A 15,736-nucleotide genomic window follows, 5' to 3' on the forward strand; every position below is an offset into this window, starting at 1 on the left:
TGTGCCACTATCTCAGGCATACTCTACCATGGATATAAAACTGTGATGTCACTCACAAAATAGAGCAAACTCTGAATAAGAAAGACACAACCAGCTGAAGATGATAAGAGAACCATTTATTTTATCATCTGCTGACGTGTAAATACTGTACACACCCATAACGCTGACAGAGACAATCTATAAAGAAAGAATAGTTTATTCTGCAAAGAAAGGTGACGTCTCGTCTTCGGGCGATGAGTCCGGGACTAGAGGAGGCTTCTGTAGAGCGATGACAGTTTAGGCTGTAGCTTTGGCCTGAGTGGCCTTGGCCAACACCTTCAGGTCTGTGATGCATTTGGCAATGCTCTCCTTCTCCTAACAAAACAAAACAAAAAAGATATTAAAACTCTGAAACATACAAGGAGTTGGTCTAGAAGTGAATTGATTAGACAGTAAAAATACATATGCATATAACAAATTAGAGAAAAAACATTGACATTTTTTTAAATCTTCCACCGAGACTTTTTCTGCCAACACGAGCTTTGCCGATATAAAACAAACACAAGCAAATCAGTAAACATGAAATATCTGACAAACTAAACCATCACGGCCCAAATATGAGACTTTTATTTTTAAATCCTTAAAGATTTCTGTTGTTTGGTTTTTTTGACATTTCATGAAAAATAAATAAAAAGGTTTTCTTTAATAACTTTTATTTATTGGATGTCAGCACCCTAAGCTAGAAAAGAAATAAGAAGAATAAAGACTGACCTGCTGGGGTGTGATGCTGCTGATGACGCTCTTCTCCACCCAGTTAATCATGTGCTCTTGCTCCAGCCTACGGTTGAGGTCCTGCAGCGCAATCTGATAGTCCAAGCGCCTCTTCACCTCATTGGTCACCATATGTAGCCTCTCCCTGTAGTTGGTCTCCAACAGCATGGCCACGTTGTTCTGAGAGGAAAACAGGAGATAGGAATTTTTAACTGTAACAGCTTTAATGTGAAATTCCAGCTCTAGGGATACTTTTTCAAAATAATTTAAAAAAAAAAACTTTTAACAAAAGATATAACTGAAGTAAAAAATGTGTTTTCAGTCAGGACATGTTCAGACATAGACTTCAATCATGTAGTGCTGTGTCCCAAACAAATTAGGGCTGTCAGATTTGTAATGCATTTATATACAGACTAAAGAATTAAATTCATTCTATTGTGACATCTATACAAGATAGTTTAGCTATATATGTTAAAATGGTCCTGTCAGTCCGAAATCTGGCAACATTTGTATACTGACAGTTTATTTTGAGTGGAAATTCTCCATTAGTGTGAGAATGAGCACCATCATGTGGTTGGATTCAGCAAGTTACACATTTTCTTTTCACAGACTACTCCTGGAGGAGGCAAACAAATAAATAAATAAATAATTATGCTGAAAAATTGTTTAAAATTAGATAAATATTAGGCTAGGCCCAGGACTAACTGTTACTGTTGATTTACCGGTCAGTCCATGTTCCTACACCCACCCGTGGCTAATAGATTTGGACAGTGACTGAATGAGCGTCCTCTGAAGGGTGGCTGGATTCTCTCAGAGATAGGGTGATGAGCTCAGTCACTCAGGAGGGAACAGAAATGCTACTCCACTACATCATAAGGAACCAACTTAGATGATTCAGGCGTGTGACTAGAACGTCTGCTGGACCCTCCTAAGTGAGGTGTTTCAAGCATGTCCGGCAGGGAGGAGGCTCCAGGAAAGACCCAAGACACATCGGAGAGATGTCTCTCAAAGAGTTTGGACACATCTCACCATCCTACCAGATGAGCTAGAAGAGGAAGTCTGGGCATCTCTGTCAGACTGCTGCCCCCACATCCCAAGACTGAATAAGCAGCAGAAAATGGATGGATGGAATAATAAGCCAGGAATGGCCTCAAATTATTTTTCCTTTTGTTGCCAAATTAATTACACTAAAATTGCATGAGAGAACGAGTCTAACCTACATATTATTCAGCATATTTCAAACAGTGGTATCATTAAACTGAAAAATGTCATTTTGAAAGTACCCAGTTATTATCAACACTGGTATAGCCACCCAGAGTGATGAGCAACTCACATTAACAAAAAAATAAGTCTCGCCATAGACCGTTTGGTTCCCACAGAGTACTGTGGGGTACACTACAAAGCAAGTTCAACACAGCCAGGCCGTCATTGTGTTAGCTTGCTTGATAAAACCTAAAACCCAGTCGCAGATAATTGGTATCAACTCTTTGGTAACCCAGGTTTTCAGCTTCAGGATCAACATGCGCTCACAAACGGGTGTTTACTTCAGCCACAATAAATCCATCTGAGCACTGCCTACTTCAATCAGAGAAATTATCAGAGAAACTGATGGAAAAAATTTTTTTAAACTGACATTGAAAAGAAAATGGAGCACTGTATAATAAGACGAGAGTAATGTTACAAATGACCATTAGTCATGTGTCAAGCCACGATCATCAAGTTCACCAAGGATCAAAAAATAAATAAATATTGATGTAATCATTTATTTTATCACTAGGCGTAGTCTCTGTTGTAGACACTGGCAGATTAAAGCCTCTTTACCCATTAGTACTTGTCTAGTACCACCTATATGCACCGTGTTGTTATTGCAACACGGCTAAACGTCCCGTGACATCATTTGTACGCAACACGAACGCCACAACAAAGGTGTACGTCAAAGTGATGTGATACCTGCTGCTTGGTCAGTGGCTTTTCGTCAGACTCGGGGACCCCGGCATTGGTTTTTGTAGTCAATTTCCCTTGCAGAGTTTCAAAGATGTCAGTTTTGATTTTTGTAAAGGACTAACCAGTTGATGACGTCACATTTTCAGAACGTTTGGAACCCCGGCCAACTAGGTACTAAGGACTAATGGTCCCGGTATCAGGTACTATGACCTAATGGAAAAACCCTAAAAACCGCACTGAGCCAAGCCGGCGTGAGTAGGTACTAATGGAAAAGTTGCTGCACGGTGTACTTGTTTATGGATTTGCCTAAGAAGCAGAATCTCCCTGGTTTGATCCCAGTAGGAGAGATTTCACTTCGAATTGTATCAGAAACGGCATCAGGTGTAAAAATATCTGCTAAATCAAACATACAGAGCTACCAGCTGTGGTGACTGCTTAGGGCTAATGTGTTAACCACTACACTACAGACCCACACAAGGTTATAATTCTTCTGCTCTTGGAGCTGAAGGTGGCAGCTGTCAAAATGATGTTAACTGGAATACTTAAGTTAAGATGCTGGAATATAAAAACAGAAATGAAAGGATGGTGATGCTTACCCTCTTGGCATCAAAGAGCATCGCCCTTCCTTCTACTCGCCACTGCTCCTTCTTCTCATCCTCAGTGGCTTGAACCAAGCTGGACATGGCGACGTCCTTCACCTCCTGAGCCTTGGCCACTTTTTCCTGAAGACAAAAGCAGCAGAAAATATTGGGGTCATTGGAAAGGTCGTGCACAAGAGAAAAGTCCTTTGGTACAGTACTCTCTCCACTGTGTCCAAACAAAATAAATAAATAAAACTTGACAAAAGGGATATGAAACCACAAAAAAAAGAAAGAAACAAAAGCAGTGGTTATCAGCCTACCTCGTTCAGTTTGTCAGCAAAAGCTCCAACACTTGGCCCAAATTTCTTCACACCATAGATGATCACAGCTCCTATGGAGGCTGCAGCCAATGTCTCATGGTTGATGACATAGATTTCCTTAGAAAGCATGTACAGGAGGAGGCCAGCACCCAGCATGTAGGGTCCTATTGAGAGAAGAGGGGAAATACAAAGTAAAAGTGAGATGTGTAACTACCATTGCACTTAAGATCTTTGGAGACTGTTGATATATTTAAACAGAATCTTAAGAACCATCTATGAAAAAAGTTTAATTGTTAGACTTATTTTTCACTTTTGTTCTTACTTGCTTTTGATTAGCTTATTCATTTCTTTTTGTAAAGGTATGAAGAAAAAAAAAAACATTCACGCTGCAGGTTTTTTTTTTTTTTTAAACAAATACTTATTGTGAATGCGTTCACAAAAACAGGAGTTTTCAAAAGTTCTGTTTCTGTCAAATGAAGCACGTTCACCAATCATCTGGATGCTTTCAGTGGAAGCAAATTGCTGTTTGCTCATAATCACATACCAGTCTTTAAGTAGTCCTTGCAAAAAGAGAAGTTGAAGAATCCAGTTGATTCAGTGAAAATACTGTGTCCACACAATCAATTTTCTGTGACTTTTCACTTTCTTTAAGACAACATATGAATAATATTAAATGATCGTTTTTGATTAAAGACTACACCTGTTACTCCAGTTTTGGGGTACAGCAGCTGGAATAACTCCTCTGGGATGAAGCCATGGCGGACCTTCCCTCCCTTCTCTGGCAGAGGGGGCACCGGAGCCAGACTCTGGGATGATGTGTGCAGACAGCGAGATGCATGGACCACACTGAGGGAGAAAACCACGATTACTAAGCATTTCTTTCTGATATGTTATTGAATATTGGTATTAAAACACACACATTCAACACTACAATGAAACATACCCAGCTCCAATGGGGCCACTGCTTTTCAGGGCACTAGCTGAAACCCACAAAAAAGTACAAGTGTTAATTACTGTTTTCTCAATAAACACCATTAACAACAAACTTCTGAAAACATTAACGGTGTAAGCAGTCCAACACAGAACTATAACACTTAGTATTGGTAGCTATTTGATGGGCTTCGGGCGATCAGTTTGTGAGGTCATCAAAATTAACACAAACTTTTCCATAAAACATCGCAGAAAGGGCAGAAAGCCGACCGATGCTAGCTGTCAATAAGGTGACATTTAGGCGTGCAGAGCTAACGTTAGCTAACGTAGCGTCGATTAACTTGCCTGTGACCAAATAATTAAAACAACAAAATACAGAAACACTGAAATATGTAGGATTACCTTTGATAACGTCTGATATAAATCTGCAGCCAATAAAATTGCTACCATTTCCGAGGAGCTTGAAGCTATGCTGACAGTTAGCATTAGCATGTCTCATTCAATGTGCGGCCTTCACTTTACCCTTCAGCTCACTTTAAACTTTCCTGCCTCCTGCTTGACAGTCTGCTGGCACCAGCAGTAAGTGGCCTTTATTATCATTTTAAAAGCTGTTCTGATGCATACCTGAGACAAAAACGAGCCTGGACAGCATGTCTGAAGGATGAAGTACCAAGTTCCTACAACACCGGGGCACTCTTGTTTCGGCCTCTCTGTGCCCTTCTCTGCAAAGAGCCGCAAGGATGGCGGACACAGGAGAAATCCTCGTGAAACAACGCGAGAGTACAGAAGCGCTTGTGGAGTCGACGCCCTCTAGTGGGCACTGCGTGCAAAGACACACACACACACTGCCCTGAAATTGAAAATGGATTAATAGAAGTGATTAAGGAGTTAATGCAGAGAATTTGGGGTAATTTTTTATGATAAGATCAAGTTTTCTGGATCAATTCATCTTGAAAGGCTGCTGACTTTAAACAAAAACGGCACCACACAGAATATGAAGCCAAACTGCTATTTAGTGTTATTGTTATGTAAGTTAACTGTTACATACACACAAGCATGCACAAGAAAACTAACTAATGAAAGTGTTCAAGCCCACATGCATCATTTGCTAATAATAAAATTACTCATCTAATAAAGCACACACACACACACCAATCTCCCAAGTGTTTTATCCCAGGCTGCACACAGGGGGAATTAGTTGTGTAGTCTGTAATCTTGAGGCCCACCCGTGTATGGCATCAGTTTTGTGTGAGTGGCTGGTGAGATAGAGGAACATATGACGCTGTGGTTCTCTTCACTTCCTGTAAAAACTATGCTCAACAGAAACAGCTACATGTGAAACACAGGCACGAAAAAAACCCGGCACTATTTCAGAAGAGTGAGAAAATGGATGACTTATCAACAACCTCATGAAGCGCTCTCCCCACTGAATGAGATGGCCCAGTAGGTAAGGCTCAACCATGGTTTCCTGCTTAATAAGCAGCAGTTTGTCCTCGCTTTATCATCTTGCAGGTGCCAGGGCCTAGTCTATCGATGAGAAGTGCTTCACCCTGTAATTAAGGGGCTTCTCCTGTAAGGTTCAGCTTCTGCATTAGTATTTCTGAGCTACTATTGCAACCGCCTCTGCTCCACACACACAGCTTTCTAAACATCAGGCACTTTTGGCAGTTTACTTTTAATGCGTATACGGCTCACATCAGTTTGCAGCATGACCTCATCAGACACATAACTTTTCTTTGTTTAAGTCTCTCCAGAATAAAAATATCATAAATACTAGAAAAATTCTCATTTACACCAACCCTGGTAGGAAGCTACATTTCAGACCTTTTCTTTAAAGTAAGTAGCAGTTTGAGTTTCTTCATTTATAACCTTTAGCCATCACAATGTTTCTGCAACTTAAAAGAAAGCTGTTTTTTAGCTACTCACAACATCACTTGATAGTACTCAGCTAATAACATGCCATGAATTTGATCTTTGTGAATGACTGTAACCAGTTTCCTGATAAGCCACGCTGTCCTCGCAGGCTTGAGGCGACTTAACAGCCAGGGGAGCTGCCATGGACGCCCTGACCATCAGCGGATTCCAACTCTCGCCGGAGAAACACTTTGACCGAATATTGGACATCAGAGCAGAGAAGCGTGAGTACCTGCGAGGACGTAACAATGTGACTTCATGCCGCAGCCCTCCCAGAGACAGTACCACCTGGCAGATAAAGAAAGAACTGAAAGAGAAGAGGCAGTTGGAGTTTCTGAGGAGGAGATCGGTGAGCCCAGTGTGGCGTGAAGGCTCATCGAGAAGAAATTCTCCCTCACAGATATTTTCAATGAAGTATTACAGTTCAAGCTCAACAAACACCGAGAATGCTAAAGGATATCCGCCCATGGTTTTGACACCAAACAGCAGCATAAGCAGTGATCCAAGCACCAGCACATGGGTAAAAGATTGCGTCAATTCGGCACATTTATCACCAGATCAGATTTATGTCTTCATAGGTCTGCTGTGAATAATGCCTTCCCCGTCGCTCTCCTCTCATTCCCTCAGGCCTCACTGTGGTCGGAACAGATAACAGTGATGAAGCAGGACAAAAGTCATGCAAAGAAGCAATCACCTACCTCCACGCCATCTGTGAAGGAATCAGAGCAGCACAGGGTGAAGAGTATTCATAAAAAGGACACGAGTGTAAATGGTAAAAAGAATAAATCATCGTGCCAAGCGCAAAACATCTTGACCAGGGACTGTTGAATCATGCCTTGTTTTTCTCCACATACAGCACAAAAGACAACCACAAAAACACTCATCAAAACAGAGAAGATTTACCAGAAATCATCTGTACAAACTGAAAGCATTCTTCAGAAAAAGATACTGAGAGAGACCGGCGTGCAGACAGAGTGAGTCTCATTTAATTCTAGTTTAACCTTTAAACTGCGATTTTACTGCAAAGGCATCTCTGATCTCCTCTCTCTCTGATGAGAAACTGTCCTCTGTGCAGGTCCGGACTCATCACCGTTAAAGAATCAGTAAGTTTCACAGTCCTGCTGTTTTAGAATTAGGTGACAGATTAAAAGGCGTGGGAGCACAGGCCACAGGTGAGGGCTAGGGTCGAGTCAGGTAAGCGTCACACGACATGATTAGTCGAAATAAAGTTTAGGCTAATCTGAGGGGAAATAGATGCTCTATAATCTGATGCAAAGGTTTTTTCTTTAATTATAAAGCTCTACTGTTTTTACTGTCTCTTATCTCTCTCCTAATAGGATATTCAGAAATTAGCTGACTACCTACAGGTAAGCAAACAATATTTATCCTAAAATCATCCTGTGATTCATGAATCCTTTAAGGTTTTAAAGCCTGAACGTAGGAATAGATGCCAGAAAAGTCACATTTTTGTGTTTAGTGGCCCTTCTGAAATAATAATTTGTATATATGAGATTAAAGTTGTATCATATTAGCTACATTAGGCTTATTTTTGCAATTTATTCCTTAAAACTGTAAAGTGCAATTTATTTTATTTTTTGGGGGGAAGAAAAATAATCACGTTGATGATGTAGAAGTCAAAAACTCACAAAACTCACTAATCGGATATAATACGCTTGGTTTTAAACGGTTAAGCTCTCATCACATTTGATCTGTCGTCACTACTGCTTTCAATATTAAGTAATACATTTATTAATGTGCTCTGATGCTACTTAAGGACCTGATGACCTGTGCAGTCCAAAGCAGATGAAAACTGTCTTTGTGCGTTAGTGTAACTCTTTCTGCTGCTGCTGGGTTTCTGGCAGGAGGCTCTGTGGAGAGAAGATGTGATGAAGAAGAAGCTGGCTGAACTCCAGGAGAGCACGACAAACCTCGTGAACTCATCCAACAAAATATGGACAGTAAGGCTCTCCCTCTGTTTACACGCATCGAATAACACACATTTCGAACTTTATAAGGCCACACTGTTTTTCTTTCTGCTCTGGTGCACTGGCTGATATTACGGCTGTGTCAGGAAGGCCTGTGCAGTCTGTGGTTTGGAGCTTCCTGCTTCCGCGCAATTCTATACTGCATAGGACGAGTGCAAGCTGTCGTTCTTATACAGGAAGGGTGTGCCACTCAGTAGCTGTTAAAGGTGCTATGCATCCTCTTTGCATCTCTTTTGGCTACTCTGGTTGCAATGAATGAAAGGAAAATATTGATGTTGTTTTTAGTTTTGTTTCCTCTTTAGATTTTGTTTTAGCAGCTAAGCTGATCTACAGTTTATTCAGTCTCATTTATTTAGGTCTTCCACCTGTTGTTTCTCACTGAGGTATGTTATCATGAGGGGTCTTTTTTGCACTTATAACAAAGTGCGTTGTATCACACGCAGATATTGTGATCTCCCTTGAGGCTCACTGTTGCTTCGAGTTCCCCTTATGCACCTGCGTTCGGAGAAACAACGCGCTGTCACAGCTTTTTGGCACATGAACCATTAATTTTCCATCTGCAGGTTAGAGCGTGACAGTCATTCATTTCCTCTCTAACCCACACAGTCTCGCTGCAGTGAAGATCTGCTGAGAAACAAGATCAAGGCTTTGGAGGCGCAGCTGCAAGCTTGTCTGCAGGTGAGTGTAATTTAGTCTGTAAAAAAGCAACCACACTAATTTTTACAATATCTTGGTGGTGATTTGTTGCTGTTGTTATTATTTATTTACTGTCCAAGAAGTCAGACATTTACTCTTTCCAGTAACTAGCCTTGCTCTGGCATTATTCTGTCACAGGGTGATAGTGTAGCATCTTAAGTGTGAGTCTCTGTGGTTTTGATCTGGATCTCACTGGGTGTTAACAACTAACTCAGCAGTGTTGTGTCCCTGCAGAAGTTTCCAAAAGATGGTGTAAAGAAACTGGTGGTACAGATGGAAAAGCAGAGGATGGTATATGAAGAGAAGGCCTTGATTGCCCTGCAGAAGGCCACACAGGAGAAAACTGAGGCCCTCAGCAAGGCTGAGACTCTGCAGGTCAAACATCTTTTTTTTTTCCTCTGTTTTACCACACAAAAAAGAAACAAGTGTCACTGAGGTTTCAGTTTGTTTGCCTTTTAGTTGATAGACTCAGCATCTGGTGACCTGGAACCAAGTTTCCTAATTTGAGTATTTGCAGATGATTTTTCTTTTTAAAAACATTACATTTTGTGTCAACAGGAAGCGCTAATTACAGCAAAGGCAGAGGCCCTGAAGTGGCAAAGCCTTCATGAGGAGCTGAAGCTGAGCTCTGGAAAACTCAGGGAGAGCCAGCACCTCAGTAATGAACAGCTGCAACAGCTGCACAGCCAAGTGGAGGTATGTTAGGTTGTGACAACGTGCATGAGTGTGCGGTCAAAAGTTTAATTATAAATGTTAGAAATGTGAATTTATTTCTTGAATTATCAGCTGTGCAGAGCCAGAGAGCGTGAGCTGAGAGATGAGATGCTTTCATTGAGACAAGAAAAGCAGGACCTACAGTACAACATTTGTCTGCTGGAGGAAGACAACCAGACCCTAAGAGAAGAAATCCAGCAACTCAGAGGCAAGACATCACGTTTGGTGTTTTTTAGGATTATTGTTAAATAGTGCACATTCAGTATGTTTATAATATTTTCGGTGCCCTAGATGGCGAAGAGGAGAGTCAAGACTTCATGATGCAGGAGTGTCTGGCGTCACAGGAACCTGAGCCTCGGCTGACGGTGAGGAGAGACTCTCAGCTGGAGGACCAGCTCCGCCACACTCAGGAGAAACTCCAGCTCAAAGAGAGAGAGGTAAAACATGGACATTACAGTAAACTGTAGCTCATTCACAAGTCTGACTCTTTAATCCAAGCTTGCCACACAAGGAATGTCCCAGCTAGGTGTTTCACAAAGTCACTAACAGGCGCAGGTAAAAATATTACCCCTATTATTTGTTTTTGTCTTATATACAAGGTAATCGTGTGCAGTATGTTTGCATTCCAACCACAGTGCTAACACACATGCAAGTACATTTTGAAAAGTGCCTGTCTGAGGATCACCAGCATTTAGCATTTTGAGCATTTCTGCATGTTCACGCTCTTTATTGTGTGCGTGCAGTGTGAGGAGCTGCAGGCAGAGCTGCACGCTATGGAGCAGGAGTGTCAGTCCAGCCAGGCCCGGCTGTCGCAGTGCAGAGACGAACTCCGGCAGCTCAGCCACCGCCGCAGGGGACCAGTGAGTAGAGTGTGTGTGAGATCATTTAAGGGAGACTTAATGCCCTTGCAGCACTCGAAAGCTCTCATTGCCTTTATATTATCAGCCAGTAATTAAACCACTACATAATTCTAACACTCTGCCCCACTATGCTTTTCAACACTATCAGTTTGCTTCAGCTGCCCTGCAGTAACCAGCTGAGCAGCTGCTCATGCACATGAGTTATCATTGCCTGCTGATGATTTAATATCCACCTGACTAAATTATTTCTTTTCTTCCTGTTTAGACACCGTGTGGATCCTGGTGGAAGCTGTGCTTGTTCTTCCTTTTACTCCTCGCTGTAGCAGGGGTCGTAATGCTGTGGCTGTGGCATCCGCCTTTCAGGGAGCAAGTTGAGGACCTGTACTCAGACATAGAGACACGTATTGAAGATTATCTCATGAAAATGGCCTCTCCTCGACACTCGGGCTGCTTCAGACCAATATGACATTGCTCCAAATCTTGTTTTTTGTTGACGTTTTGTTGCTTTATGTCAAAATTAGATTTATATAGAATGTAATTTGTTGACATTTTTGTATTTAAAAACTCTTTCGACTTGGAACTCGGTGTTTGTGTGATGTTTGTGAGGCTGCGTCGGGTTGGTGTTGGGGACAAGTGAGCAAAAAGTTCCAGTGCGAGTAAAGAAACTCGGCAATGCTTTTTTTAAATTTGCCCAAACTGTTGGAAAATGTTGCATTTTAAGAGACTGTGAGTTTAACTATGAGAACAGCGGAAAATAAAACGTGTCTTTTATACTGTAAATGACTGATTTATTTAGTCTTGAATTACTGAAACATGTCACAGCATATATAGCGTGAGATGCAGTGTGCCCCCAAGAAAGGGCAAATGTAAATCGCGATACATTAAACTGATCTCAGGTCACGACCTTAAACAGTGTTTTACACTAGTATATATATATATTATTCTTTTTTGTTCAGAGAACGCACAAGATTTTTTGTATTTGGGAGGTTTGAGAGAGAAGAGGTGGTTAACCAGAATGTAAGCTATTTTTGATGGAGTCACTGGTGCCAGATTATAACCAGTTTGAGATCATAGAGGATGACAGGAGTGTGAGTTTCATACCCGTGTGTCAGTGGAATGAGCGTCATTTCTATTTTGACAGCAATGAGCTACTTTGTAGGTAAACTATAATTTTCATTAAAGTTTATTTTTTAAATTAATATATTCAGCAGGACATTTTAAGGTCCTTCAGTTTGCTGAGAGTAACACCACCACATCTTACTTAAGAGCATATTCATTCATTAGTTAAATACTCTCACTGGCCACTTTATTAGGTACACTTGTTCCACTGCACATTAATTCAAATATCTAATCTTCCAAGTCACGTGTGGTAATACATCAGTCACATGGTAGCCACTGAACGCATTCAGGCATGCAGGCACGGTCAAGGCAACCAGCTGAAGTTCAAACCGAGCATCACAATGTCAAAGAAAGGGCATTAAGTGACTTTGTGGCATGGTTGTTGGTGTGAGATGGGCTGGTCTGAGTACTTCAGAAACCATTTATCTACTGGGATTTTTCTGCACACAACCAAGGTATACAAGGGAGCATCTCTGAACATACGAGATGTCAGCGTCACCAAGCTCCACAGTCACCACTGGGACGTGGTGGAACTTGTGATTCACATCATGCGTGTACAGCCAACAAATGTAGATGTCATCATGTGTCTGAGGAATGTTTCCAGCACCTTGTTGAGTCTGTGCCGTGAAGAATTACTACAGATCTAAACAGAAGAGAAGGCCCAACCCAGTATTAGCAATGTGTACCTAATAAAGTGGCCAGAGAGTGCTAGTATGCAAGTATTCACTCTGCAGCAAAATGAATCCTCCCAGTTACATTATTTATATAAAACACTGGGTCATCATTATTGATGTGTAACGTTGTAAAACTATTTCAGATTCTCAGGTTGTTTAATTTATAAAAGGCATCAGATTAAGCAAAAAAAATGATTTTATAAATCTGTGGCTAATTTTCTTAGCTACTTATCCACTTAAGCTCATGGGGACGATGGGGGAGGAAAACCCTGAACAGATCCCACACATTCTCAAATCCACAGCCAATTTAGAATCACATATAACCTAATGTTCGTTAGACTGCAGGAGGAAGCCCGAGTCACTGGAACAACCTCCATGCAGAAAGGCCTCACCTTTACATGGTGGGACGTAACAGTGCTAACCACTGCACTGCGCTGGCCCATTTTATACATGTAAATGTTAATTGCATCATATTAAATGCTTTGCTGTGTAATATAGAACAATTACTGGAAGGTACTAAAGCAACAACAATAAGAAAAGCCACAAAAGACAAAACAATGTTAAAATATAACAACACATACATACAAAACGTACATAAACTGTTTTCTTTGTGCTATTTTTAAGAGTGCTCATCCCATTTTAATGGCACTCTATGCGGATTTCATCTGTAGTCCCAAAAAGAAAAAGAAAAACACTGTCTATCTTACACACAGGTGACACACTCTGCCTCACACTGGCAGAGCCATCACAGTAAAAACTGCACCAGTCATCAGAATGTTCTTTTTAACAGCACCGTGTGGTAATTACCAGCTGCCAAACTGACAGGAGGATTTGTTCTACACACATGTTCATGAAGCGGACATGACACATGACCGCATCTATTGTCTGATTACGCTCAAACTTAGAGACAAAACGCACTCAGAGCTGAGCTCTCTGAGTTGGACGGAGTCATTGTTCATTATGGTGCTTTTAACTGTTCCAGATACAGCTCCATTCTCAGTAGGCGCTGACACAGCATATCCACCACACATCTGCACCCCCTGACTCCCCCGCCCACATTTACCTGTATGTTCCCGTGGTCACTGAAGAGATGGCTCTTTGCTGGCCTGAGATCAGTCTCCCGGTGGCAAACGCACTGAAGGTAAGGGGCTGAAGATTTCTGTAGCGTACTTTAAAACATGACAAGTGGGGCTCTTGCAAACTTTCTTTGTGCTTGCAGAGCACGATGAGGACCGCAGGGCTGCTGTTTGTTGTTGGGCTGTGTTTGCTGGATGTCACCTCGTCCCTTAAAATCTGTGCTTTTAATATTCAGAGCTTTGGAGAATCCAAGGCAAACAACAAGAAGGTTATGGGGATTCTGCTAAAGGTACTATGTGTCTACAAAAACACTTAGATTGATAGCTGAACAAAGCTGATGGATCTTTGTTTTTTCTGCTTTTGCTCCCAAGATTCTTTCTCGGTGTGACTTGTGTCTCATTCAGGAGGTCCGAGACTCTAAAGGAGAAGTAATACAAGCTTTGGTTAAGGATCTTAACAGGTACAAGGCTTATGTGGTGAATCTTCTGTGTCATTTAATAACACTGACCAACTTTAATTTTGATGTTATTTTCTAACCAGGTTTGACAAATACAACCCCTACTCTTACGTGGAAAGCGAAAGGCTCGGGAGGAAGGCCTATAAGGAGCAATATGTCTACATTTACAGGTAATTCATGCTGTATTTCCCATTGCATTTGAGCCGTTTCCTTATATGATCATGCTAAACCTAGTGTGCTTTCCTCTCCCATGACTTACAGGAGCAATGTGCTGAAGGTCAAAGAGCATTATCAGTACCCTAAACTCGAAGGAAAGGGGACCAATGAAACTGATGTTTTCTCCAGAGGGCCCTTCATCATCCACTTTCACTCCCCCACTACATGTAAGGTTAAAATGGGGAAAAACATGAAACTTCAAAGAGCTTTGTGCTGGCAAAAATAAAAAATGATTCTGACTTGTCATCCAGAATCGTTTTCTCTGGGCAAATCTAAACGACTTAATGATTTATGATTAGGTTCTCTGGCTTCTAAATGATTTTTGCTTTCTAATTATTTGCTTCACAACAATGTTAACAATGAGCCACTGTTCCAGAGGTGTCACAGACTGTTAGTGTTGGGTTATAACCTTGTAGGTTAATCTTCAGTGAATCTTGTTACACTGTAAACAATTGTGCTGCTACTAAAGCTCACCTTGATCAAAGCAAAGTTCACGCAGCCATCAACGTCACAGAGAAATCGCACCTTTGTTGAATTTGGAGGTCTGAATGAGAGACACACAGTCAGACTGGACTGCGGCGCTTTGTGATGTTTTTTGTTTTCAGTGGTGAAGGATTTTGTCCTGATAGGGCAGCACACCAGTCCGAAAACCGCCATGAAGGAGCTCGATGAACTGTACGCTGTCTTCAAAAGGATTTACAAGAAGTGGAAGACAGATGTAGGTTGAAACACATCGTTTAATCCCTTTTGCTTTCTTTAGCAAGATCTTGGTTCCTCATCATGCTGTTTGTAAGAATTTTCATGATTTTTTTTTAACTTCCCTTTAATGGCGTGCTTTCAGAATGTGATCATCTTAGGTGACCTGAACGCTGGGTGCAGCTACATCACCACCAAAGGATGGAGAGCCATGCGCCTGAGGAGTGACCCCAAATTTCACTGGCTAATCGGAGACGAGCAAGACACCACTGTCAGGGAGAAGACACACTGTGCCTACGACAGGTCGGTGTCTACAGTGACTTGGTGCACATATATTGGAGTTTCTTATGCCCAACTATAAAGTTTCCTCATTGTGAAACAGGATCATCGTGCACGGACCGGAGGTTGTTTCCAGTGTAGTCCCAGCTTCAGCTCAGCCCTTCAACTTTAAAGAGCATTTCCATCTAACTGAGGCAGAGGTAAACCTCTCAAAAGAAACACCTCCCTCGAGTTCATTTTCTGACTTAACTTCAACTTTTATTCTGTTCTTTTGACACTTCAGGCTCTTGAGGTCAGCGACCATTTTCCTGTAGAAGTTGACCTGAAGGCCAACCACCGCTACTTCCTCCGCCATGAGCTGTAAACCAATCACTAATGTTTTTGCAGTGTTTTGCTTGATTTTAATGAGTGGATGATGTGAACCAACAAAATACAGAGCTATGTTTTTGTTTTTTTGTTTTTTATAATGATCCTAAACTGGCACTGCACTCCTCTCAGTTGCACCAATAAACTCGAGTTTTTTC

At 41.4% G+C, this 15,736-nt stretch overlaps 3 protein-coding genes across 4 annotated transcripts; 2 read left to right on the forward strand and 1 right to left on the reverse strand.

Annotated features, from left to right (window-relative positions):
- Positions 1–95: 95 nt before the first annotated feature.
- On the reverse strand, positions 96–5,283 carry atp5pb (ATP synthase peripheral stalk-membrane subunit b). The gene is made up of 7 exons (XM_040047731.1): positions 5,150–5,283; positions 4,539–4,575; positions 4,296–4,441; positions 3,596–3,759; positions 3,291–3,416; positions 751–930; positions 96–354 (listed from the first exon to the last, which is right to left on the reverse strand). Exons 1-7 carry the CDS (start codon positions 5,175–5,177, stop codon positions 277–279), a joined length of 759 nt encoding a protein of 252 aa, XP_039903665.1. The 5' UTR covers positions 5,178–5,283; the 3' UTR covers positions 96–276.
- A 533-nt stretch (positions 5,284–5,816) lies between these two features.
- Positions 5,817–11,474, forward strand: LOC120743827 (TRAF3-interacting JNK-activating modulator). 2 transcript variants are annotated; one of them, XM_040047729.1, is made up of 14 exons: positions 5,817–5,972; positions 6,549–6,959; positions 7,067–7,211; positions 7,296–7,413; positions 7,515–7,542; positions 7,777–7,806; positions 8,302–8,397; positions 9,031–9,102; positions 9,355–9,495; positions 9,679–9,816; positions 9,907–10,042; positions 10,126–10,271; positions 10,578–10,705; positions 10,960–11,137. In XM_040047729.1, the coding sequence occupies exons 2-14, from the start codon at positions 6,582–6,584 to the stop codon at positions 11,015–11,017; spliced, it is 1,614 nt and encodes a 537-aa protein (XP_039903663.1). In that variant the 5' UTR covers positions 5,817–5,972; positions 6,549–6,581; the 3' UTR covers positions 11,018–11,137. The 2 variants fall into 2 exon arrangements, with proteins under 2 accessions (XP_039903663.1, XP_039903662.1); XM_040047728.1 differs by having other exon boundaries at positions 5,818–5,972; positions 10,578–10,694; positions 10,960–11,474.
- Positions 11,475–11,725: 251 nt separating this feature from the next.
- On the forward strand, positions 11,726–15,576 carry dnase1l1l (deoxyribonuclease I-like 1-like). Its single transcript, XM_040048149.1, has 10 exons — positions 11,726–11,782; positions 13,491–13,628; positions 13,707–13,853; positions 13,969–14,024; positions 14,105–14,191; positions 14,283–14,404; positions 14,843–14,955; positions 15,079–15,236; positions 15,316–15,412; positions 15,496–15,576. The coding sequence occupies exons 1-10, from the start codon at positions 11,726–11,728 to the stop codon at positions 15,574–15,576; spliced, it is 1,056 nt and encodes a 351-aa protein (XP_039904083.1).
- Positions 15,577–15,736: the final 160 nt, after the last annotated feature.

The sequence above is a fragment of the Simochromis diagramma genome, unplaced genomic scaffold (genome assembly GCF_900408965.1).
Source record: "Simochromis diagramma unplaced genomic scaffold, fSimDia1.1 OVJJ01000387.1, whole genome shotgun sequence".
In the NCBI taxonomy this organism is placed as follows: Eukaryota; Metazoa; Chordata; class Actinopteri; order Cichliformes; family Cichlidae; genus Simochromis; species Simochromis diagramma.